This window comes from Chelon labrosus (assembly GCF_963514085.1).
Source record: "Chelon labrosus genome assembly, chromosome: 17".
In the NCBI taxonomy this organism is placed as follows: Eukaryota; Metazoa; Chordata; class Actinopteri; order Mugiliformes; family Mugilidae; genus Chelon; species Chelon labrosus.
The window spans coordinates 3,139,815-3,164,557 of record NC_140350.1 but is presented as its reverse complement, the minus strand read 5'-3'; the positions used below and the strand labels follow the sequence as shown (position 1 = coordinate 3,164,557).

Genomic DNA, 24,743 nt, shown 5'->3' with positions numbered 1-24,743 from the left:
ATACACTGCGAATCACTTCAGAAAAGCAAGCGTTTTCATATAGTCCGTATAGATTCTATTAACTATAAGTAAAATATGATGCAGTGAAGTCGAACCTAGCCTTAAAATAAGTGCTAATCAATGACGCACTCGTAATTCACGAAATTAATCACACTTCCCACTGCAAGCCAAACAACCCACATGAGAACTCAAATAAGAGGCACTGTTGTATTATTTCCCCAAACAAAAAGTACTTGAATGCACCGTCATGTTTTGAAGCTCAGAAGACGGAGCCTGTGAGTGAGCCTGAAGGCAGCATCGTACTCCGTACTACTTGTTAATAGTGACAGAGGGAGCGACAGACTTGACAGTTGCAAGTAGTCGATGCAGGTCAGGATGGTGTGAACTTCAGTGAAGACCCTGAACGAAACATTTGTCTATCTCTTCTCTCTTGCCCGGCTTAGTTCTGGGATCTGGTGTGTGAACGCAGCATTTTACTTTATTTTTGTGGCTGTGTGATTTTTCTTTCCGGTGGTCCTTATTATTTTTATGTGAGTGTCTATGTGACAGAGAGCGCCGGTTTGACCCTGACATGGCTGAGGTACCGCCACCGCAGGCACAGCCGGTCGAGATAGACCCGGATTTTGAGCCTCTCTCCCGCCCGAGATCCTGCACCTGGCCGCTTCCCCGACCGGAGCTCATCGACCCGGCCGGCTCCAACACATCCTCCCCGGCACCGTCCGTGCAACAGGAGCCGGGAGGAAACACCGAGTTCATCAGCAACCTCGGCTTGTTAGAGGAGAACTATGAGGAGTACGCTGAGCGCAAACCGCCTTGCAATGTTTTTCAGTGTCGGGAGGGAAACTGTGCGCATCCACATCACCCCCACCACCATCATCACCATCACCTCCAGCAGCAGCAGCAGCAGCAGCAGCTCCCGGCTCCGCAGCTGCCGCATCAGCAACAGGTGCCTGCTCCCGGGGTCCCACCTTTGGGTGGCTCCGGCCAGAGGAAGAGCAGCTCGTCCCGTCGTAACGCCTGGGGGAACATGTCGTACGCTGACCTGATTACCAAGGCGATAGACAGCTCACCTGAAAAGAGACTGACGCTGTCTCAGATTTACGAGTGGATGGTGAAGAGTGTGCCTTACTTCAAGGATAAAGGAGACAGCAACAGCTCCGCGGGCTGGAAGGTGAGTGGAATTCAGCTACTGGCAGTCAGGAAGAGGGTTTGATATTAAACTTTTTTACGCACCAAGCAACAGCAAGCCAACTGATTGGTGTCTCGTGTTATATTGTGCAAAGAGCACACCTGTACTATATTGTGGTTAGTTATTAAACCTTGATGTGACCTTAAAGTGCAGAAAGTGCAGCAGACAAACACTTCAATGCGAGATCCTAATGTCTGAATGCACCAATGTACAATGTGCAATAGTGCTTATATCTTTCAAGCAGTGTCCCCAGGTTGAGGTTGCTAAATCTGTCATAGGTTAGATAGCAGTAGTAGATAGGGGGGGGGGGGGGGGATGCTGGGCTATGGTTGCAAAATATGCCAAAAGATAGCCATCTGAGGGCCCCCTTTCTTTTCTTTTTTTTTTCATGGGACCACAAACAATTGCTTGGTTTGTCTTAAATAGTGTGTCCTTGCATTAACTGTCTCTGTAGACTTGCTTAAAAATCTGCAAAACGTCCCTTAGTTCACTCTAAACCGTGAACCCAGCAACTATCTCACTCAAACTGTCTAACTCTGCTGAAAAACATTGTAGCTGATGACACTTTGGTATCAGTTTGGTTCACTTTTCAAGACACGTCAAATCACTGGTGTGAGTAGTAATAATAATAGTAAAAATCATGGATGGATTCCATGTATTATGTAATGAGAAACACCAGTGTTTTTCCTGCCATCCGGTCAGTGACGTCACTGAAAAGTGTTTTCTAACGAGAGACAAATAAGTGGTGAGACGTCACCCGCTACGGTGTGCTCAGACTGAGCAACTTATTCCACAGAGAGAAAGCACTTTTCTGATGTATATGTTGTTAGATATTAATCGAGACAACTTTGTTGCAGAAAAGTAGCAATGAAATAAATAGTACTGTCCACTCATTATGTCCAGCCTGACAGGCAGCACAGACAAGTGCTTGCTTTTGCATTAGGCTTTATTCAAAACTTAGTGTACTTCTAAAAGCAGTCTCATAACAGAGTAAAGCCGGCTACGTTCTGCTTCTGCAGATGTCGTTTCCCATGCTGGTGCTAAACTTCTTCCTCTCCGTGAACACTGTTTCAAATGTGTTCAACGGTTAGTTTTAAAATGGGCTGCTGAGCTTTGGCAGCTCAGTAACCTTTGAAGTTCTGGAGTGATTTCCTCTGTCAGCGGTAGCAGCCGCCTCTCTGCTGTGTCAGTGAGGAAACGTATAGCTCTACTGTAAAGCTGCAGAGGACCAGCCTGTTTGTGTGACTGTAAACATCCCCATACATGCATCTTAGAATATATCTCTTTATAGTGTAGTGAAGTAGAACACTGCAAAAAAAAAAAACAACACTGCACCAGTTTGGCATGAGGCATAGCTTTCATCTGTAGCAGACAATTAATTAGCTATTAAGTATCTCACAACAAGATGTTTGAGTGCAAGGTTTGATTGAGGGATTGTTCAAATCTGGTTTGATTGGGAGCAATAAGATGCAGGGATGCTTTGGGCACTATGTGGGAGCAGTTACTCCTGTATTACCATAAAATAAGACTGACTCATTTCCACAGCCACGGAAAACCCAGTTCCCTCCAGAAATTTTGGCCTGGAAAATTTTAAGAACAACTTGTAAAAACATTTGCCTAATGCCTGAACAAACACATTAATCGAGTTTGTCTAGCCCCGGTGAGGAAGTCCCTCAGCCTCTTTCAACGCGAGCAGACAAAGCTGAAAGTGGACCGGCGGAGGAGGCAACAAGACCTGAGTCAAATTCATATTTCTGCCTCTCAGTCATTCCTGAAACCCCTGCATTCTCACCAGACGTCATTTCAAAGTTGTCAGGAAATGCCTTTGGGAAACCTCAATCAAATATAGCTCCCATTGTTTAACACCCCCATGTGAAAAGCTTAATCACAGCTTATATTATGACTTGTGGCTGTGCTAAACCTCCTTTTCCTCCTCTCGTTAGTTCTTAATCTACAATCTTGTGAATGTGCTGTAGGTGGTGGGAATGCGGATTTGAACTTTTTTTTAAAGGGAAGCAGTGTGGAGTAAACTGTTCGGAGCTCCCCCGACAATAACAGGAGGCGACGCAAACAGCTCAATCAGTGTTGGGGAGTGTGTCGGAGGGGAAGGCGCTGGGAGAAGGGGGATGCTGGGAACAACGTCAAACATCCTCCATTCCTGAGTTGTGTGCTCATATCTTTGTGTCCCTGTCTTCTAGAGTTTCCTCAGCGGATGCTTCAGCTTGGAGAAAGGGATCGCTGCTCTTTATCCTATCGCTTCCTTTCATGCACTCTCCCAGACCTTTTGCTGAAGGTGTTTGTTTGAGTGGAGCTCAGGGAGTGAGACTTAGATACTATCCCAATCATTTCACTTGAACCTGGCTCTTTTACATCACCCTGCTATCCCTATTGTTGGATTAAATTAACTGACATTAAGATCATTTTTCTGGTTTCTTTTTGCGTAAACATTTCCTCTTACTCCAATCTTAAGGGTCAAAGTGCTATAGTCTTTCTTTCCATTGCGTGCCATCCAGTGAATCGACAAATGGCTAATGAGTTTTCATCAAGGACAAAATCCTGTTGATCTTTTATATAAAATCAACACATCTTTGCTTCAACCTCTGCATTCCTGAGCGCTAGCATGCCGACTGGGCTTTGGAACCACTGGCTAATAGTTATTTTTACACTTTCCTGTTAAAAAAACACGGCGGTCCCCCCACAATGAACTATGATGCATTTCCTGCCGAGTGCATGGAAAACAGTGCCATGTGTTAACATCCCCACCCTGCAAAACACGAGGGTCAGGGCTGGAAAAAAAAAAGAGGAGGAATCAATAGGAGAGACCATATATGGATCACCATTGTGCAACTTTACACCATGTCAGCATTCATGCCACATATTAAACAAAACCATCATATTATTATATTCTGCGTCATATCCTGGCCCGTGTATTGACTTTACCACATGCATGAGTGTCCTTATTTGTAGTGGCGGACAAAGATAAGCCAGGGACCTCATGGTGGGTGGAGGGCGTTGAGTTTGAACCTCTGTGATTATACCACTCCACCTAGAAAACGGGAGATGGGTGGAGCGCAGGACGAGGGCGATGCTGCTGCCTCTGCAGCTTCCTGGCTCCCTCATCGAGATTTTTTTTTTTGTTTTCCCTCTAAAAATGGCGTGCCAGCGTAGTGCCCCTCGCCACAAGAGAGGGCCCCCGGCAACTGGGAGGACTGGTTCCCCTGAGATATTGGTGGGTCTGTGAGTGAAGAGCATGCAACGTATGCTTGGCATCTTACTGGCACTGCCACTGTTTTTCTCAGTGAACTGTGACATTAAATAATGGAACAGGAAGTGGCACCCCTGCCTTTAACTGGCACTGAGGTGTGCATTTAAAAAAAAAATGTTAAAAAATAGCTCAACATTCTGAGCTGTGAAGAAGCCATTGATTAGTGTTGTTATGGGGAAAGAAGGTTGTTTGTGTTATTAATGTACCAGTGCTTTGTACATAGACTCCTGTATGGCTGCATTATCAGCCTGCAGAGTTGTGTAAAACGACTGTCTGTTGTGAAGCAGTTTATCTTACTATATCATCTAACATGAATGTCAGAAATGCCCCTCTAAGCCTGTGCACCCTGTTGATTTGGTTGTCTGATGTTTGCATATACCCACTGTGGAAAGTAAAGACAGACAACACTGAACATATTTATTCAGGATGAGCTGAGTAGCGCCGTGGAAAAACTCACAATGCTTCTATTTGACACACACAACACCCCCCAGATTAACTGGCAGCTGATGAAAGGAGGACCTGCAGAGTTGGCATAACCCAGTTCTCCTGAAGCTCTGGTTGACTGCAACTTTCAGGAAAATCTGAAGTCATTCTTACACCGATCAAGCATAACATTATGACTATTATCCTAATATTGTGTAGGTCTCCCTTGTTCCTCCAAAACAGTTGTGACTCATCAGAGAATGGACATGGGCCTTCTGAGGGTGTCCTGTGGTGTCTGGTAACAGAATGTTGTTAGTTGGGGCCTTTGGTTCATATGGGTTGAGGGGAGGGGCCTCTGTGGATCATCCCACAGATACTTGATCAGTTTAGGATCTAGTGAATTTGGAGGCCAGGTCAACACCTTGTACTGTTTTTCATGTTTTTTGAGTTGTTCCTAAAGCGTTTTCTGTGTCAGGCTGCATCCTGCTGGGGATGACTGCTGCCATCAAGTGTGAGTGTCATTGCTATGGGGTGGGGTTGCCTGGCTGATCAGTGTATTTAAGCTATGTTTGAAGATGACTGTCATGCATTTAAATTTCCCCTCAAGTGGCTTCAGTTTTAGAACGCCTAGTGTCTCAAATAAGCCAACAAGAAGTGTTTACACTATATAATATATATTGCATATAAATTTAGTTCCAACTAAAACTTTGGTTCAGACTAAATCTCAACGACTATTGGATGGATTACGATGAAATCTTGCAGAGATATTGATGATTCCCACAGGGTAGCTTTTCTCAAGCAGCAACATGAGGTTTACATTTGTGGTGTTGAAATGTTTGATTTGTCGACCATGGGCTGTATAAAAAGTTGGATGAACCCTCTGTGACATCACTCAGAGGTTTCCTGAAAGGTTTTGGCAGGACCTGGCTCCTGCTGTGGCTCAGTAGGTTGAGTGGTTGTCCACAGAGAGGGAGTTAGTGGTTCGATTCCCCGGTACATAGGCCACACGTCTCAGTGCCCTTGACTACTGAGACACTGAAACTCAAGTGTGCACTTGTGTGCTGAATGGGCAGACGTGTTACTGTGACTGTGTTGAGTACCAAATGCACTATATAAATAAATACAAGACCCAACTCCTGCTAGTTGTCACCGCCTAAGCTCCACCCTCTGACCATTTTTAAATTAGGTGGAGCCCTGCAAGGCCAAGATGGCAACGCCTAGAACCACCACACTGAGCTTCAAAACTGCTCCTCAGGAGGATAACATCATGGAGGGTTCACCTTCTTTATATATACATGGACACATTTACACCATGGACTATATAAAGATGGCATTACTCACAGGTTTCCCTTGAGAGGTTTTGGCGCCACCTGACTCTGCCCAACTCCTGGCTAATCCAAAGCTAGAGAAAGAGGTGAACAGAGCTCTTGTTGTCATGGCACCAACCTTTGGGGCAAAAAAAATAAGTGTTACATTACTGCGCCTCTCTCTAGGCATCCTCCACCCAAATAAGATATACTCATAATTTTTTTGGACCTAATGGGTGACAACAAAGAGGATTATGTTCTTAATTATGCATTACTTCAAATATTTATATTTTAAACAGTGAGTTATATAAAAATTTGCATTTGTCACAAATGACTGAACCAGGCTGTAAACATGTTTATTTCTGCTTTAAAGTTGGACATTTAAACATGAAGATTGACTCGCTTTTGGAAGCAGCCACCAGCCTCAAGTGGCCATTCGAGGAACTGCAGTGTTTGGCACTTACGCACTGGCTTCATTTTTTGGTTATGGAGGTTGCCATTTGGTATTGACAAGAATTGTTAGCACTTTATCTTATCTAGGATGCTGCACTACCCAACAACGCATGCCCCCTTCACTATTAGTATATTGAGTTTGTAATCTACCAGGTTTTCATACGTGCAGAATTTTGACAGCACAGTAAACAACAAAACACTAAAGTGGGCTACTTAAATCCATCATATTCTCATATAACTTTTCAGTTGCGGGTTATGAACTCAGTTTGAGTACGCAGGCTTGAAAAAGAGACGACAACTACTAAAAGAAGCAAGCAAATACTGAATAACTGCCAGCTATTTGTGTTGGGATCACAAGGTTAAAAAGAGAGGCCTGCCCTGAACCTAAAGAGGCCCACTAAAAGCTTCAAGTAACCCCATGAAGAAAGAAAGGGAGGCTTGGGGCAGGGGCTTTCAAAGAGGAGCGACCGTGGCTTCAGGGAAGGAGGGGAGCAATCAGCTGACTGGCTGGCTGTGAGCTGAGGCCTGTGTACAGTCTGCTGTCTGCACGTGTGCGTCTGTGGAATCTGTGGCATGTGAATCTTTGCATTGTCCTCCAATCTGCACTGGATAATAATTCCCCTCTCAACAGTGAGTCCACAAAAAGAACTTGGCCTCAAACCCACTATGCAACACATGAAGGAGAGGGAGGACAGAGCAAGGCAAAGGTGTGAAGAAGATGAAGAGAAATGGGATCAAAAGTAATTGGGATTAGTGTCGAGTCCAGCTAAAAAGCAAGTTGGCATTTTAACTCAGTAAAGTGTGCAAAGGATGTGTGTCACTCTTGATTGAGAAAAATTAGAGTCGTGTCTAATCACCTTAGAATTTCTGAATATTCTAGTATGATTTATGTATGGTGCATGTGTGTGTTTTGCTATTCTCGTTTGCCCTCTCCTTGTTTTTCTGAAGCTGAACCCCTGACACAAAGCTCTCTACTCCTTTTCACTGTCCCACTTTGAAGCCATTGCAGAAGTAGGTCAGTCAGTTTGATGCTCAGTGTTAATGAAGTAGCCTGCATTGTGCCTGGAGCCACGAAGGGGCGACATGCTCTCCACACCGAGCTGCAGTGCTCTTCTTCTGCAGCTGTGCTCGCCTCTTTGCCGCCCTGTAACGGAACACAGGTCCCACGCTCATTTTCAGCAAGCACGTCCTGGGTCAGAGGAGAAAGGGGGGAGGGGTGCACAGGAAGACGCTGTCAGGAAGTGGCGTGTCCTTTTACTGTAATCTCTGCAAGTGCTGTAGTTTCTTATTCTCTTATTTACACCTCATATCTGACTGCTTTGTAGTGGTGCATGCTCACAGATTAACAAGTTATTTGCTTTTGTCACAGATTATTTTGACGAGTGAGTAGCAACCACTTGTACCTGTCTTGCATTTTATTTGGACAGGAATAAGAAGCATGGCTGCAAAAAACATATCTTTCAACACAATCGTGATGTGATATGAACCAAATGTGTCACATAGTCTTAATGGGAAGCCCTTCTGTTCAACTGGCATTATGAGCCGTGCAGTCAACCAGTTAGCAGAACTCCATTCATTTCCTACACATCTGAGGATCCAGCCAGAACGTGGAAGGTCAACAAACTGGTCAAGAAGTCTGCCCCAGCTGAATCATGGTTCCTGACAGCTGCAGAGATTAGCATACTTCCCTATTTCACTGTTAATGTGATTTTGAAGCGCGGACAATTGTTCAACGTGTTTCCTCATTCTCTACAACTTTTGTCGGGAAAAAAAAAGTATTTGGGCAGATGCAACACAAAAACAATGCTTAGAGGGTAGCTGCACCCATCGCTGGGATCAGGGACTCAATGACTACAAGAGGGAATAAAAAATAAAAAGTTATGCAACATTACTGCAAAATATATACGTCTTAAAGCTAGACTTTTCAAAGGGGAAATACATTGTTTTCACCCAGGTATTTTCTGCTAATGGTGCTAATATTAGCTAGCTTGTTTCATGAAAACTTCACTGAACTCAACATTTTTGCTTTTGGGTTAAAATCACTTAAGTGTGACATGCTAAAACACAACACAACATTAGCACAAGCATAGCTCAGCCTATATGACTGCATTATCTAAAGGTTGAAAACTTGAAGCTAACATTAAATACCAGAAGTTACTGGTTATACCAAACCAAGGCTGAGTCTAGTAACATAACCTGGATTTAGTAGTTCAAGTTTTCACTTGCAAGAGGAAGAATTTTAAAAGTTGCAAAGTGTCTCAACAAGTGTCTCTACGGTACGTGCAGTATATGCAAATGTATGCTAATTCTCCTTTCCTTCGACTTTTCATTACTAACTAAATATCAGCCGTCATCATTGATATAAACCGGAGTTACTGATTTGAGAAGCAGCTGGCCTCCAGCAGTCGGTCTCCTGGGAGGCCCTCTGTCCTGTCTGTGGTTGTGTCTGGTGCTGTACGTAAAATATTTGGACCAATTACAAGTGAGGCCACTTTCACTGCGGCTGCACCTGTTGCAGCAAATGGGCCCTGTTTGTTTACTTATCCTGCGACCGTTACTGCAAGCCTCATGCTTCACTACACAAGAAACGGCAGCTGTGTCAATTCGATTGTTTTCAAGTCCAGTAGGAGGAGTCAGTTCATGCTGCAGCAGTTTGTTTTGAAGATATTGATCACAGATGAGTCAAAGTCACGTTCAGAGACCATTGGTCGACGATTCTTTGTAATCTAGCACGTATCTGAGCCGGGTTGCCGCAGGTGTACTGTAGAGAGGCAACTGCTTTCTGCTGCACTGCATTTACAGCATTGTGCCTAATGGGGGCATTTCCTGGGTCAAACTGAAATAGATTTTGTCAGAAGGTGTCCTTGCACCGCCTGACCCAAACCCTATGTGGCTTAAAAACACACATTCTTCATTGTTACACCAGTTTGCATCAGAGGCAGCATTGCAAGCGGTTCTGTCCTCAAGAGCACTAAATGCCAAAATACAGCAGCAATGTGTTGACTTGCGTTGCATGATGCATCGCTGCTCTAATTTCTCAATAGATCTTCTCTCTTAAGCATTTTTGTCACTTACAGACCTCCATAATCAGTGCATGGGAACTTCCCTGGTCACCAAGAAAGGTTGATGCAGAATAATGCCTTAATGCCTCACATTCAGATGAGATGCAGCTACAGGTGCTATATCTCAGTCAGTTAAAAGAGCCGCAACAAAACTTTCTATAAAGAAGTTTAGCTACAATGCAATAAAGGCCACCATGGGTCAGGCTTTTAAAGGAATAATGTGTGAATGGGCCACCTCCTGCATTAGTGAAGCAGAGGATGCCTTTTGTTCTCCATGGGCAGAGGTGAGGTCTGTCTCAGACGAGGATTATCCCAGGCCGAGTAGAGAAAGCGCCTTTCCAGGGCCCAGTCATGCAGTCTGTGATCTATTGTGGGCACTAATCAGAGGCTGTGGACATTTGCATATTGGCAGCAATTTCAGCCAGGCATGAGCAAGACATGGTTCACAGACAAGTCTGCGCAGCACACAGCTCAGATCTCAGGTCCTCCGCTAATGACTCATTTCCTGTCGTCAGTTACAGATTGAGATCATGTAAAAAAGAGAAGAAAAGGGAGGAAAAGGTCATGAATCAAATGAACATGCGTCAGATTGTATGCTGCACTTGTGGCCATGCATTGACTGCTAGCTCCACCTCAAGTCTCTTCAGTCTGCATGTGCAGGATGTCCTGTGACACAGGAAGCCTCATTTAAAAGTCAGTGGAAGAGAAGGGAGGAGTACGGTTTTGGGGTGGGGTGGGGCGCAGGTTCTGTTATGGTGAGTCAGAAAACAGGTCCCGACCCAGCGTCGTGTCACATCTGATGCTTCTCTCTCTGTTCCTTTTCAATCCAACCTGTTTGCATGTCTCTGTCAGCGCCTGCCGAGGAGCTCATGTTCAGCACACAGTGAACTCAGTGACCCTCTGGCGGCAAAAACATCATACTCTTTCACCCTCCCCACTTTTGCTTTGAACTCTGTAACCTCCCCTTTACTTTCTTTTCAGTAGAAAAAAAGAAAAAAATCCCATTTGTGCACAGCCCTCTCTGCCTTCACTCTATGCTAATGTATAGTTTGAGGTTCAACTGTTGTATAAGGATAGTCTTCAAAAATAACGCTCAAAATTTCTTTTTATTCTTCACTTGCAGGAAGTTAATTAAATATTGTGTTAAATACATTCTTTATTAAACCATCCTCAACATGCTTTGTTTCCTATTAGAAAGTTTTCACATTCTCAAGTAAATTAGCCATAACTCAAAATATTGTAAAATAAGATATAATTCTTTCATAGTAATAGAGTCTGAGTCATATTCTTGCCAAAAGCCTAACCTCAACCCAAGACCAACATTTCAGAGATGCGCACAGACAATCCATCTATTGTTTTGAACGCGGGTGTCTCTGTCTCCATGCTTCATGTATCCCTGTTGAATCCTGTGGTTGGGGACATCTGGCTTTACTAACTGCAGGGAGCTTCTTTCTTGTTCACATGAGTATTTAGGGGAAATTCCCTGCTGGTACGTCTTGTGTTGCAATTTGGTGTTTCATTGTACGCGCCATCCAGCACTGCAAGTTGCATATTAGGTCTGTGTGTGCAGCATGTCTGCGTACTTTATGACCATTGTTATTTTTCTCTCTCCGTGAATTACCACAGGAGGCGCCTCCTCCTACTTTTTTTAGCGTTCATAACATAGCATTAAAGAAAATGGAATGAAAAAGGGTTTAGGTGTGTACGCAAGAAAAAAAGGAGCAGATGGGTTAAAACCAAAGTTTCTACTGACGGTTAGGTCTTTCGGGAGCGTAACTGTCGGTTTGAGAACATTGAATCTGTGCATAGGCCGTGATATTTCAGATCTTTTTTTTTTTCCTTCCGTCCAAAAATCATGCTAATTTTCCATTTGGATCGGAGGCAGTGCTGCTGTTGTTGCTGGAAGGGTGGGATAGTGTTGTTCAGAAAAAACTAGGTGAAGACATATGATCATAGCCTACGGTGAGAAGGGAATAGGATGACCAGCCTAGTAAACTCAAGTATGGGACTTCACAAAGCAAGCATTGGTTCCTAACTTTGGTCACAGGCTAGTTAAGTAGGTCGCCAGATATAACTGACATTTAACTTCTATTTTGTTTAACTAGATGTTCGGTATATACGATGTTATAAAGCCCTGGAATACTTCCTGGTACCATCAATAGTAATTCATTGGACATAAATGTATGATTTTACTGTGAACAAAACTTTTTTGTTTTCTCGTTCCAGAACTCCATCAGACACAACCTGTCCCTACACAGCCGCTTTGTGCGCATACAGAATGAGGGAACAGGAAAAAGCTCCTGGTGGATGCTGAACCCAGAAGGAGGAAAGAATGGAAAGTCACCACGACGCAGAGCTGCCTCCATGGACAACAACAATAAATTTGTCAAGAGCAAAGGAAGGGCCACGAAGAAAAAGGTACTTTTGTCAACAATATGCTCAATAAAAAAGTCGTAGACAGATATTTTGGTCATTTTCTTTCACAATTCTGAGGACATGGAAACATTTTGGTGAATATTTTATGGTTTTCTGTCCCCAGATGGCTCTTCAAGAAGGGGTTGAGGGAGGAGCAGGCAGCCCTGGCTCCCAGTACTCTAATTGGCTGGGAAGCCCAAACTCCCACAGCAACGATGGCTTTGAAGCCTGGAGCTCTTTTAGGACACGCACCAGCTCTGACGCCAGTACTCTGAGTGGACGCCGTTCACCTTTCCCTTCTGAACAGGATGACCTGGGGGAGTCTGACAGCCACATCATGTATCCTGGAGTGGCGGGGACCAAGATAACCTCCACCCTGCCCAGCCTGTCTGAGGTGGCCGGATCCATGGGCCAACGGGGCTCAGAAAATGTCATGGAGAGTCTGCTGGATAACCTGAACCTGCTGTCTCCTAAACCACCCCAGCTTGGCTCCGACCCCTCACATTCCCCTCATGCTGCCATGCTTCAGAGCAGTCCCTATAGCTCCACTGGCTTGACCACACGGCAACAGCAGGACTATCATAAGTGCATGTACGGTCAGGTGAGGATGAACTCCCTGTCCCCTGTTCCCATGCAGACAGTTCCAGAGTCCAAGCCGAGCTTTGGGGCTTATGAGAATCAGTATATCTGCCCTGCTGGCCTCCTCAAAGACCTGCTGACTGCAGATGCAGACAGCAGTAGGGACATGAGGCCCTCTCGGGATTCACTGGTGTCTGAGGTTGGGAGGGGGCGTTGCCTAATGCCCTCTTACAGCAGCCAGAGCCACGTAGGGGGTCAAAATGCAGTAAAAATGATTAATCGCCCTCAGAGTCACACAGTTCCTCATGTAAATCCACCAGCTATACATAGTCAGGGTCCTGCTGCCTCACGAGACTTGAATAGCTGTAACATGATACCCTTGACTAGTCTGACTAGTCTTTCAGGAGCCCCTCCTCGAATGACAAGCCTGAGGACATGCATGCAGCTTCCCCGTGGACACCCAGCACATACTAATGATGTCTCAGTAAGCTACGGCAGCAGCAACAGCTACAGGGAGCTTCACCCACACGGCCATCATCAGGAGCGGCTACCTAGTGACCTGGACAACGTGTCCATTGAGAGGCTTGAATGCGACCTGGAGTCTGTCCTACATGACACCCTCATGGATGGTGGGGCGCTCGACTTTAATTTTGACCCCGCAGCTGGACCTCATGGGTTTTCCCAGAGGGTGAAGACGACCACACACAGCTGGGTATCAGGGTAGGATGCCTGCAGGATTGCAAACAGGTGAGACTGACAGTTACTCAATACTTCAATCAAACTATAACAAATAAATGAAATGTTTCTTATCGCTAAACATTTTCCATTTTCCCTCGCAGGTTTTTCACATCACTCCACTGCTCACCTTCATTCAGAAAGTGGAAAATATGTACAAAGAAGCCGCCACCATCACTCTTCAAAGAGACACAAACTCATTCTCAAAAATGTACATCCTGAAATCTACCCTCACATATAACAGTCATGTTATTTCTTTACATTTAAGAGTAAATAAAGGACGTTTGTCCTTCAGATCCTTATACTAGCATAAGGTAGCTAGACCTGATATTCATATGAACAGAGAGGCACGTGAACTACTCTCGTTTACGATGTCCTTTCAAAGACAGGACATATGTATATACCTGATTATTTTTACTAAATCATATATATAATATAGTACTGTGTATTAAATAAGACAGAACACATTATCAGTGCCTGACAACTATTAAAGTGAAAGTAATTTCTTAATTGTATGATTTGTGGTCAGTCACATATGACCTTTTGTTGTAAAGCTTTGCAGCATTCACCAGGCTCACCTGAGAATACCTGTGGGACTATGAGGTTGAACTGGAGGCACAGCTATAAGTTGGGTTTTCACAGCACACACTGAATAAGTAGCTGACAGAAGACATTTTAAAATCAGTAATACTGTAGATAAAGCACTCTATCATCTGCATAGTGATACATATTAAAATGATGAAACAGTTATGTAGATAGTCTAAGAGGAAATGAAGCGTGACAGTAAGATACGTATGGGGATGTGCAACGCCATGGAGCACATTATGAAACAAACATCAATTAATTAAGGGCATCTTCTCATCCACATACTGTAGCTTAAATATTGAGACAGGCGTTGGGGTACAGTGCAGCCCTCCAGTCAAAAATCCCCAAAACAAACTGAATCTCTGACTGAAACTAACTCATCACTGATATACTGTATGACGGTATTTATTTATGTTTTTATTTTAATTGTAGCTGGTTGACTATTGCTTCATGCTCTGTAAGCTTGTAAAATATGTGCTGTATATGTATGTATGTATGTATTGTACTGAAGTTGAGTTATTTTTCCCCTTTGAATCAAACTAATTTCAAAGACGGAAAGATATGCATTGTTACCTTCTCAAAACTGTTTACTGAAAGTTCGTATCGTCCTCAATTCACGTAGAGAAGTCAAATTTGTAAATGTTCCTTGTATTGTTAATGGTGTTTTAATGCAGTGATTCAGAGTTGTTTAGAAAATGCAGGGATTTTTATAGTTTTTAAAATGTCCATGGAAAATTTCTTGGATCTAGGATAGGATTACATGATGTTTTGCAAATCATTTGTAAAGTTATGACTAACTTCTCAAAACAATATTGGACCCACTGGAAAAATAAACTTGGCGAACAAGTTGAAATCACTTTGTGATAAAGGGACATTTTGGACAATCTGGAGCTTTTCACCTGGTGGATGCTGGATTGATACAGTGAGAGCAGGAGTGGATGGACAGGTTGATGGTGAGACCCTGGACTTGGTTGCTCTTTACCTCCAAGCAGCTACAGTTGTTATGCACCAAAGACTTATTGTCTCTACTAAACAGATTTCAAAGAAAGTGCCAATTCACTGTGCCTACTCCATCTCAGACTTATTTTCTTCAGTTTTTTGTATATGACTTAACTGTTCTTGTACTGGAACATTATACTGTATAATTGTGTGAGACATGGTTGTTTACATATCTCAGTCCAAACTATATCAATGAAATATATGAACACTCATACCTCAAAATATTTTACCTCTGAAGTGCTGAAGGGATTTTTTTCCTGCCATTGTCCTCAGTGAGTAATGTATTGAATTCACTTCCGACATGTGATTTTTGTACATATTTTTAATTTTTCCTTTTTATTAAATAATGCTGAAACCAGTTATGTTTGGATGTTTTCATCTGTCTTTGCATTTTAGTATTTTTTTGCTTGAATATTATTGCCGTTAACTCTCATTAAATGTTAGACTACAGCAAAGTAACTGACTTTAAAATTGTGACATTATATATGATTTATTTTTTTCATACATATGTGCATTCATCTGTCATCTGACAAAACTGAACTGAATTGAAAGGTATGTACTAAACAGAACGTTGAGTAAATAATTTTATGATGTTGTGGATTTTATCTGTGACTCACAGTATATAATTACTGATTGAAAAATAAATATGTGACGAAACCATTGGAACACAACGCTAAAGCTTGTGACATTTAACATTCAAAGAGTCACTTGATGTGTCATATTAAACACTATGCAAACGATGATAATTTTCAGGAAACATGAAATGCAGATTTATTTTCGTCTTTGATATCCACATCCAGATATTTTTTAAAGAAGTCCTTTTTTCGTATGTAACTCATTCAATGCATACGTTTTCCGCTTGCAACTGAAAGAAAAAGACATGATATCACATATGGGTGATCCCCCCACCCCCACAAAAAAGAAAACAAGCTTTTTTTTTTTTTTTTTTTTAAACATCTTCTTCAGGAATGTAAAAGAAGGGAAATTACAACCGTAATATATACACTACCGGTCAAAAGTCTTAGAACACCCTAATTGTTCCAGTTATTTATTGCAGTTCAAGTCGTGCAAGTCCAATGAATAGCTTGAAATGGTACAAAGGTAAGTACTGAACAGCCAGAGGTTAAAAAAAATGGTTTGGTTACCCAAAACTGAAAAATAATGTACATTTCAGAATTACACAAAAAGGTCTCTTTCAGGGAACATGAAGTGGGTTCACAATTTAAAGCTGTTCTGCAGCAATGAAGGTTAAATCAGCCTTGAAAGCTGGTGCTACTAATTCCTAAAGGTGTTCCAACTTTTCTTGGTTACTTACAACCCTCTCTGTCTGCATAGTGTTGGAACACCATGTGGTACCAGACCCTCATGAGCATCAGGTGAACAGTATTGTACTGCAGAAAGTAGTGTGTTGCTACAAAAATGGTGAGAAAAAGGCAATTAACAATGGAAGAGAGACAGACCATATATCATAACACTTAAAATGTAGGTCTTTCCTACTGGGAAATTGCAAAGAAAGTCAAGGTGGCAGTGAGTACAGTTTTCTTCACCATCAAGAGGCACTCAGAAACTGGAGGAAACTCTGACAGGAAGAGGTCTGGCAGACCCAAAGCCACAACTGAATCAGAGGACAAGTTTCTGAGAGTTAACAGCTTGCGTGATAGGCGGCTCACAGGACAACAGCTTCAAGCACAGCTTAATAGTGGTCGTAGTAAGCAAGTCTCAGCTTCAACTGTGAAGAGAAGACTTCGAGTTGCAGGTTTGACCGGACGAGTTGCAGCAAAAAGATATTTCTAAGATGTCCAAGCTATGCCAGAACTACCTCAGGAAAAAAGAACAAGATGGTAAGCTTGAAAACATGGAGTGGCCAGCACAGTCTCCAGACTTAAACCCCATCGAGCTGGTTTGGGATGAACTGGACAGAAGAGTGAAAGCCAAGCAACCTACAAGTGCCACACATTTATGGAAACTTCTGCAACAGACTTGGGAAGAACTTTCTGAAGAATATTTGATTTCTATTGTAGAAAGAATGCCACGAGTGTGTTCAGCTGTTATATCTGCCAAAGGTGGCTAATTTGATGGGTCAAAAGTTTAGAATACATTTTGGTCTATAAATTGATTCCATGATTTCTTTTTTCAACTCAAATTGCTTATTTGTTCTATGCTTTCATTTCAGAGTGCAGTGAGACACTAAACTGAATCACTTTCAGTAAAAAACTGGAAAAAGCGTAGCTTTGATTTCGGTCTGGCACGGAGTCTGGCCAAATTGCACTTCCACGGTTCGCGTGTAACCGCGCGGGCCGCGCCAATCAGCGAACAGTTGAGTGATGACGCGGAACTCGCATGCCGAGTTGCTTGTAGTCCAGCGAAGCTTTCAACAGCATAGCAACAATGGCGACGGAGGAAGAGACGCTAGAAGCCATCCGCGAAGTTGTCTCAACTCTCGAGAGCATCACGGAATTAAAACCAGAACAAGAGGCTTGTCTTGTCAATTTTATAAATGGCAAGGACGTCGTAGCTCTCCTTCCAACTGGCTTTGGGAAAAGTTTGATTTATTTAACTGGAAGCGGAAGTGGTAAGCGTAAGAGCCTGAACTCCGGCGCACAATATACGTCATTACCAAACGTTGCTGATTGGTTAAGGGAACTCCAATGATTTTAAACCTCAAAATAAGCATCCGCCCATTACGGAGACAGATTCCTATTACATTGGGCCAGACCAGTGCCATAGAGAGACAGAGTTGCGACACTCTTTGATGTCGCCGCTATGGCTGTCACGTGGTTCATGTAAACCCAATTAGTTCCAAAACATGCGCTGGCTGTCATGTTCTTCTATGGGACAGACAGCAGCGATTGCATTGTTGAACGGTAAATATAAAATAAAACACACACCCAAGTACTTTTTCAGCTGTTATTACATTATTGCATTTTTGTTAATGTCAGTTTTGCATTTGGAGAGGCAGGGTGACAACGAAAAACTTACTTAGATAAGTTTTAGGCTACATGGAGGGAAAAGCTTAGTGTTCATGTTCGCATGGGTAGTAACACTGGCTTTAGAGGCTCTAACTTAACTTTTCCATATCATTCATCTGATGGTAGACGTCTCATGATATTCATTTGAGCACAACTGGGCTGTATTAGGCTATTGATTCCCGGGATTTTGCTTATAAATTCCGATTCAGCTATTAGCCTACCTTCGTGATAACGCAAAGAGGTCTGCCATGGCGGTCCGTTCAGAATTCGCCTAGAAGCTAGCTCACTTCTTCTGATGAGTGGCCACCCCCAGGACCACAACGCCAAACTCGCCAGTCCTAAAATTCCCGTCATTCCTAATTAAATAACCCTCGCTCAAATCACGAGTCACGACAATGCCTTGACATACCCTGATCACGAGCTCATGGCATGGGATAGCAATCTATCAGCATCTCATCAAGCATCAGCAAGTAGCGCTGGGCAAATTGTACACTAGCCAAGTGAACATGGAACAGGAACAGTACAACAAATTAAGTACAGCCAACACGTCACATAATGAAAAGTTAGTATATCCCAAAATTAAATTAAATAAAAGTTGCTATAAAGGTGGTAGCGATTCATTACCGAACTACCTTCACAGCAGGGGAAGTCGCGCTGGCTAATTAGCTAGCACGCAATGCTAGAAAATTGGTTGAAACATTCATTCATCTTCTATACCCGTTTAGTCCTGTTAAGGGTCACGGGGGTCTGCTGGAGCCTATCCCAGCTGTCATCGGGCGAGAGGCAGGGGTACACCCTGGACAGGTCGCCAGTCCATCGCAGGGCTAACACAGAGACAGACAACCATTCACACTCACAGTCACACCTACGGCCAATTTAGAATCACCAATTAACCTAATGAGCATGTCTTTGGATGGTGGGAGGAAGCCGGAGTACCCGGAGAGAACCCACGCAGACACAGGGAGAACATGCGAACTCCACACAGAAAGGCCAGCCGGCCCATGGATTCGAACCGGTGATTGGTTGAAACAACCAAGATAAAATATAAATAATTACGCTGTGCATATACAAATGAAGACCAGTATCAGCATCGCAAAGGGCCTCTGATACAATATAGACAGTTGACAATTCAAAAGAGGTCGATATTTCAGCAACTTACCTCTGGAACAACCCGATGCGCAGCAATGTAAGTGAATGAGGTCGAACGCCCAAATGACAGTGTTTGGAACTAATCCGATTTTCAAATCCCGGAAGTAGGAGGTTAAAAGCGCCGCCATTGTTTACAACGGAGGTCTATGGGAGTGTCGCAACTCTCTCCCTCGGCACTGGGCCAGACTAACGTGCCAGACCGAAATCAAATTTCGGGCAGAAACGTAGGATGGTAACGACCACGCTAGAAAAAGCGTGGTGTTCTAAAACTTTTGAATGGTAGTGTATTTATGTACATAAAATATAATAGCTTGTTAAATTATACTAAAATTAATGAATTATGATTAGCTAAACTGGGATGTGTAGAAGTAATAGTTTTGATATTATGTTTTGATATCTGCTGACTTATAGCATGCTAACCTGCTAGCCAGTCATGCTATTTGATACCATGTAGTAAAATGGGATTGTGAGTCAGTGTAGTGTTTAGTATCCCTCAGTCCACTGGAATTAGCAGCAATGCCCACAGAGTATATTATGATTTATAAGTGATTTTACATAATTTATGATTCTAACTTTTTGTCCATCATGATGATAAATGCGACAATGGCTGAAGCTCTTGGCAAGGGACCTATGGAGAGCAAGATGGACAGGAAGTTATGGTTTGTTGTTAGCCTAGCATGGACCTCCATCCTCTTTCTGTTCATTCACTTCCTCTCACACCACTTATGACTTCCCTTACCCTGCCGAAAGCATCAGGTGACACCGAGGCCTGGAGGCCCGAAGGCCCGGAGGCCTGGTTCCTGCAGAAAGCAAGGATGACTTATATTACCAAACAGATCATCATGCAGGTTGGTTGTTTGAAGGTTTACATGCTGTAGCAGTGTCTCCAGTGTCTGATGTCAAATGAAAGTTGGTTGAGCTAACATTGTAAAAGACCTGAAGTTGCCCTTCATGTTTATATAAAGCTGTTCCTTCTGCTTCTGTACTGATCTAAGTTGTAGAAATCAGCCTCATACATTTTATTTTTGTCATAAATGTGTCCTCATTAGCAAAAACAGCTTTCTTTCTTAAGGGGATCGTGTCCCTCAAAACAGAAACAAAAAAACTAATCTATAATAGTCTTTAACAGAAGGTACACGTTTATGTCTCTGAAGTCTGTTGCATGTTCATGTCATGTCAATATTAACTCACAAATGCTTGTGTATCAAAACCCACCATGATGAAAGAGGCTTCAGTATCTCAAGGCTATTTAACAGAAAAAACAGTAACTCTACAAACCATTTTGCACCTCTACTCTGAATGTAATGCTCTCATTGTCACAGCAGGAATGTTGGTTTAAGGACCAGTGCACAGACACCAACTCTTTCCCTAGGCTCAGTCTATCAGAAGCCTCTTTACTCTTTGTTTAGTCTAGTTTGTGACGACCAAGATTGTAACTTTCAAAAACGACTTGACCTGCCGTGACTCGAGGTTATTACTTGACTCCAGTGCTAGAGCATCTTAAACAGTGAAGCTGACTGTGAGGAATGAGGCTCGTGCAGGATGGACACCCGTCATTAAGCACACATGGAACCCACATGCTTTCGTCCAGATGCTCAAAGGTCACGGCAGGCCACACAGGTGAGTGAGTGCTTCAGTTCAAGTTCACTTGAGGGGATTTTTGTGATGTGAAACAATAAAACATCAGATAACAATCAGCTGTCCTTAAGAGAGTTGAGAGTCATGCATCTCACTGCAGCAATATACTCTATGTATCACACAGGAAGTCACATTTAACACCAAGATCTCCCCCAGTGATAAACTTACCACTTTTTCTATAGTTTACTTCTGCCCAAGATAAGCCCACTGACACCACTGATTGATTCATTTGTGTTTATTTAATAAATCATTTACTTTCATTACTTAACTAAACATGCATAAATCCTTCTGCAATAAAATCACTCATCTAACCTCAGGCTACTTACCTGTGGGAAGTAAAAGAATCCAATTCATTATTTTTGGTTAACATTGCATTAAAAGCCTGCTGTAACCTACCTCCAGCACACTGCCTACAGTAGTTCCAGGTCATGAACCCAGGGCAGGCCCACAATCAAACATTCTTTGGTTTCTCCACGACTTATGATCATTATCAAGTAACATTTTCATTCCTTCTGACGGTGACTCACTCAGACTCCCCGGTTTTCTGACTAATTTGGTATTGCTTGAGCTGTGACTGGGAGTTGGGGCTTTTATAGAGGGTGTATGGCAGTGGTAGTAATAAATATGACATTTCCCAGTTGGATCTGCATTTTATGCTGCAGACAAACATGTACCAGTTCCAAATGGCCACATTCAAACAAAATCTTGCTGTAAATCTAGGTTGTGGCGATGCTGCATTCACTCTACAAGTTACAAAACGGCCATGCGTGGCCAGCTATGGCCTCAGTTAGTTACTGTTGACTGTTGTTGACTATGTTGGAGGGTCATCACCTGTTGAAAGTTTAACTGCTGATACAAACACTTGATCGGATAGCACATCAAAAAAAAAGTTGAAGCCAACTCATGGCAGGTGGGTCACGTTGCATGGTATTGCCGCCTTTCATTGGGAAAGAATTGCTGCGTTTTTCCTACTGTGAACACAACATAATGCACCTTCAAACTAGTTTGCCAACAGACAGTTTAAAGTAAATTCTTTTACAAGTTTACAATGCAGGTGAGTACTTCCTTCAAATGATACTGGGCCTTCACTCGGGGAACCAAGTTTGGTTGGCTCTGTGAATCACATTGACTGAGACTGAGAAATTCATAAAGGAAACCATTTACAGTTAATGATGTGCCCATCGTCCCATATTACCCAGTGCATTTTGAAAAAGTCACCTGGATTAACTTTAGAGAACTACAGTAATCACCATATTTTGGACCAAACTGTCAGGTAACTACCCACTGGGGAGCTCCCCCAAGGACCACACACCTTCTTTTTATCTGTCTGCAATCCCACTACCTACAGGAATGCTGATGTGATATTATATATATATGGTATAGTAAGTCTTATACAGAACATAAAACAGTTTGTGAATTTACAATGTCATTTTTTAAGATAGCATTTGTTGATACTGCATTTGTGCATTTGACCAGTGTTCTAAAACAAAAAGTTTGCCATGTACTGGGACAGTACCTTCCCTGAAGTGTGACCTAAAAACAGAGTTCAAAGAATTACAATTGTTCTCATTTTCTACAGTACAGGCGCATACAAGAAAGGGAACCATGAAAAAGTCCCTGCAGTCTGAAAGCACCTATATATCTATCTCCAGTATAGGTTTAATTTATACCTTATACAGATGTGACGTTCCTGAACTAACCAAATCTATTGACCGGTTCTTTAAGACGAACGATGGGAACCGAGACGCAGTTGCAGGCCATTCTCTTCTTGTTGTTTTTGCTGTGTTTCCCACAGATGCACACACAAGAAGGAGAAGAAGATGCTTATTTGATATAAGTATGACGTCACAGTCCACTCTGCCTTCACGTGAGTGCCTCAGTTCGCAGCAGCAGCATCTGAATGCACTTTTGTGACACCAAAAACAGTAAAGCAAAGTGCATTGCCATAATATTGTAGTGTTATAATGGTGAGCATAGCTGCCTTCTGAGCAGTTTGATTCCCACTCAAAGTAAAGGTCTTCACTGAAATTCTCGCAGAATATTTGAAGTACCCATCTATCTAGAATCAATGATTCAGAATAATTCTAACTCAGATACCCACCAATAGAATATATATTGGTGGGATGTCTACGTTTGAATGATTCTGATTCAGATCTTACCCTATCATTCCTCCCAGTTATTATTTCACGGATAAAATGAGAGGAAAGGAACAGATCCACAAGATCTGTCTCTCTTCAAACAGCTGTAAATCCACTAAATGCTATGCTCTGTATGAGAAATCCACCTAAATTATTATTACATAGAAACCATTGCAATTCACTCAACTTGGGATAATATTGTATAGTCCCCTTAAACAAGGCCCCTGAAAAGCAATGGAAATAACTATAGACATTTAAGGCAGCTGATTAATCAGGTGAAATATTATTAGCTCATGACAAGGAGTCATAGAGTTTTCTCTGAACTCACCTGGAGCATTCAGAACACTGAAACCCTTACCTTCAAAACTACTTCCGTGAATTACTTACTACATTATTACTTGTTGCCCTCTGATGGATATTCTTTACTGTTAGTCTTTGCTTTTTTTTAGAGAGACGTGGAAATATTCAAATGGAATAATATGGAAAGTGATAACATGTCCATTTCCTGTATGAAATGAGGCTGCATTACAGTGAGAGTCTTTCGTATCAGCGTTTACTCTCTCCAGCTTAATGATCATTTACATAAATAGCAGAATAAATGAAAGATCATTACATGTTGAATTATAATGTCTGCTCATTTCTCTGACAGACTGTAAACACTACCTTGTTGCCTTTAGTAATTCATTTTGTAATAAGAACAAGTGTATATTCATCTCTGAATAACTGGGTTGGCACATCCAGCCATCTTCACACACAATAATCATGCAGTGAGAGCTATTCAACAAGGAGGCGGTTGAAGTGGCCGTTGTTTTCAGAGTCATCAGGTCACCTCTCATGCCTGACTGGTCAATAAAGTATATTAAAAGAAGGTGGGTGGGTGGCTGTGAGGGGTTAAAGGGCAGTGTTGGGATGGTTACTTTCAAAATGTATTCCCCTACAGTTTACTGATTACATGTCCTAAAATGTAATCTGTAATGTATTCCCTTGGATTACTCAAGTAAAGTAATATATTCTAAATACTTTTGGATTACTTTTAGCTCACTTCAAAATGGTCTAGCTGTGCGTGTTTATCTGGGACACTGAACACATGCTTTAGAGAACTAATCTAATTACTGTCTTCAGAGAAAAAAGTTATGCAAGTACACAAAACATAAATGTGTTGCGTTTTGTCCTGCAACTGATACTATTTAAAGAAAAATGGCATCCAAGAGTCAATAGTATTGAGCTGAAACGGGACGCACTTTGTCCCGTAATACCGTGAGAATCAAAAATAGTGTGTAATATGTCAATGGAATTAATGAATAACAGGGCGCCTTATATGAACATTTACGGTAAACTTATTGCCAGGCTGTCTCCTGCTCTGTGACCAATGAGCTGACAGCAGGAATCCCGCTCATCTCAGTATTACAAGAGGAATGTTCTGCTTTCTATTGTTTTATATTAATTTATACACTTTTAAATTAGGCAGGACAGGTTTCTGTTTAAGATATTTATTTTATTCTGTTAATTTTGTTATTTTGTTTGTCATCCAAGAGTCAATAGTCTTCAAGTTCCTTTACCTTTATTAATTTCCACAGCTCAGAAATGAGGGAAATTAAAGTGCAACATGGCTGCTTTAACAAGCAGGTGTATAACAAAGCAATAACATGCTATGAATGTGCATAAAATAAAAATTGTAAATTGCATTGAGAACAATACAGAGTGCAATCATGCACTTTGTGAACTCACAGCAAACACATTATGCATAGTCAAAAGGTGACGCTTTGTCAATGCGCTGCATCAGAGTCTTCCTGCACATAGGCGCTTTCCCAAAAGTTGTACTGGTAGTGGCGCTGCA

The 24,743-nt window shown here is 42.3% G+C and overlaps 1 protein-coding gene across 2 annotated transcripts; it reads left to right on the top strand.

Moving 5' to 3' along the window:
* The first annotated feature begins 240 nt into the window (after positions 1 to 240).
* Positions 241 to 15,364, top strand: LOC311502077 (forkhead box protein O1-A-like). 2 transcript variants are annotated; one of them, XM_084564189.1, is made up of 4 exons: positions 241 to 1,171; positions 11,926 to 12,117; positions 12,239 to 13,440; positions 13,533 to 15,364. In XM_084564189.1, exons 1-3 carry the CDS (start codon positions 572 to 574, stop codon positions 13,415 to 13,417), a joined length of 1,971 nt encoding a protein of 656 aa, XP_084420315.1. In that variant the 5' UTR covers positions 241 to 571; the 3' UTR covers positions 13,418 to 13,440; positions 13,533 to 15,364. The 2 variants fall into 2 exon arrangements, with proteins under 2 accessions (XP_084420315.1, XP_084420314.1); XM_084564188.1 differs by having other exon boundaries at positions 12,239 to 15,364.
* Positions 15,365 to 24,743: the final 9,379 nt, after the last annotated feature.

Bases quoted from the DNA above. Each gene is read 5' to 3' on its own strand.
- LOC311502077 (XM_084564189.1), top strand. From the start codon at position 572: ATGGCTGAGGTACCGCCACCGCAGGCACAGCCGGTCGAGATAGACCCG. The intron at 1,172-11,925 runs GTGAGTGGAATT...TTCTCGTTCCAG, and splicing joins ACAGCTCCGCGGGCTGGAAG to AACTCCATCAGACACAACCT. The intron at 12,118-12,238 runs GTACTTTTGTCA...TTCTGTCCCCAG, and splicing joins GAAGGGCCACGAAGAAAAAG to ATGGCTCTTCAAGAAGGGGT.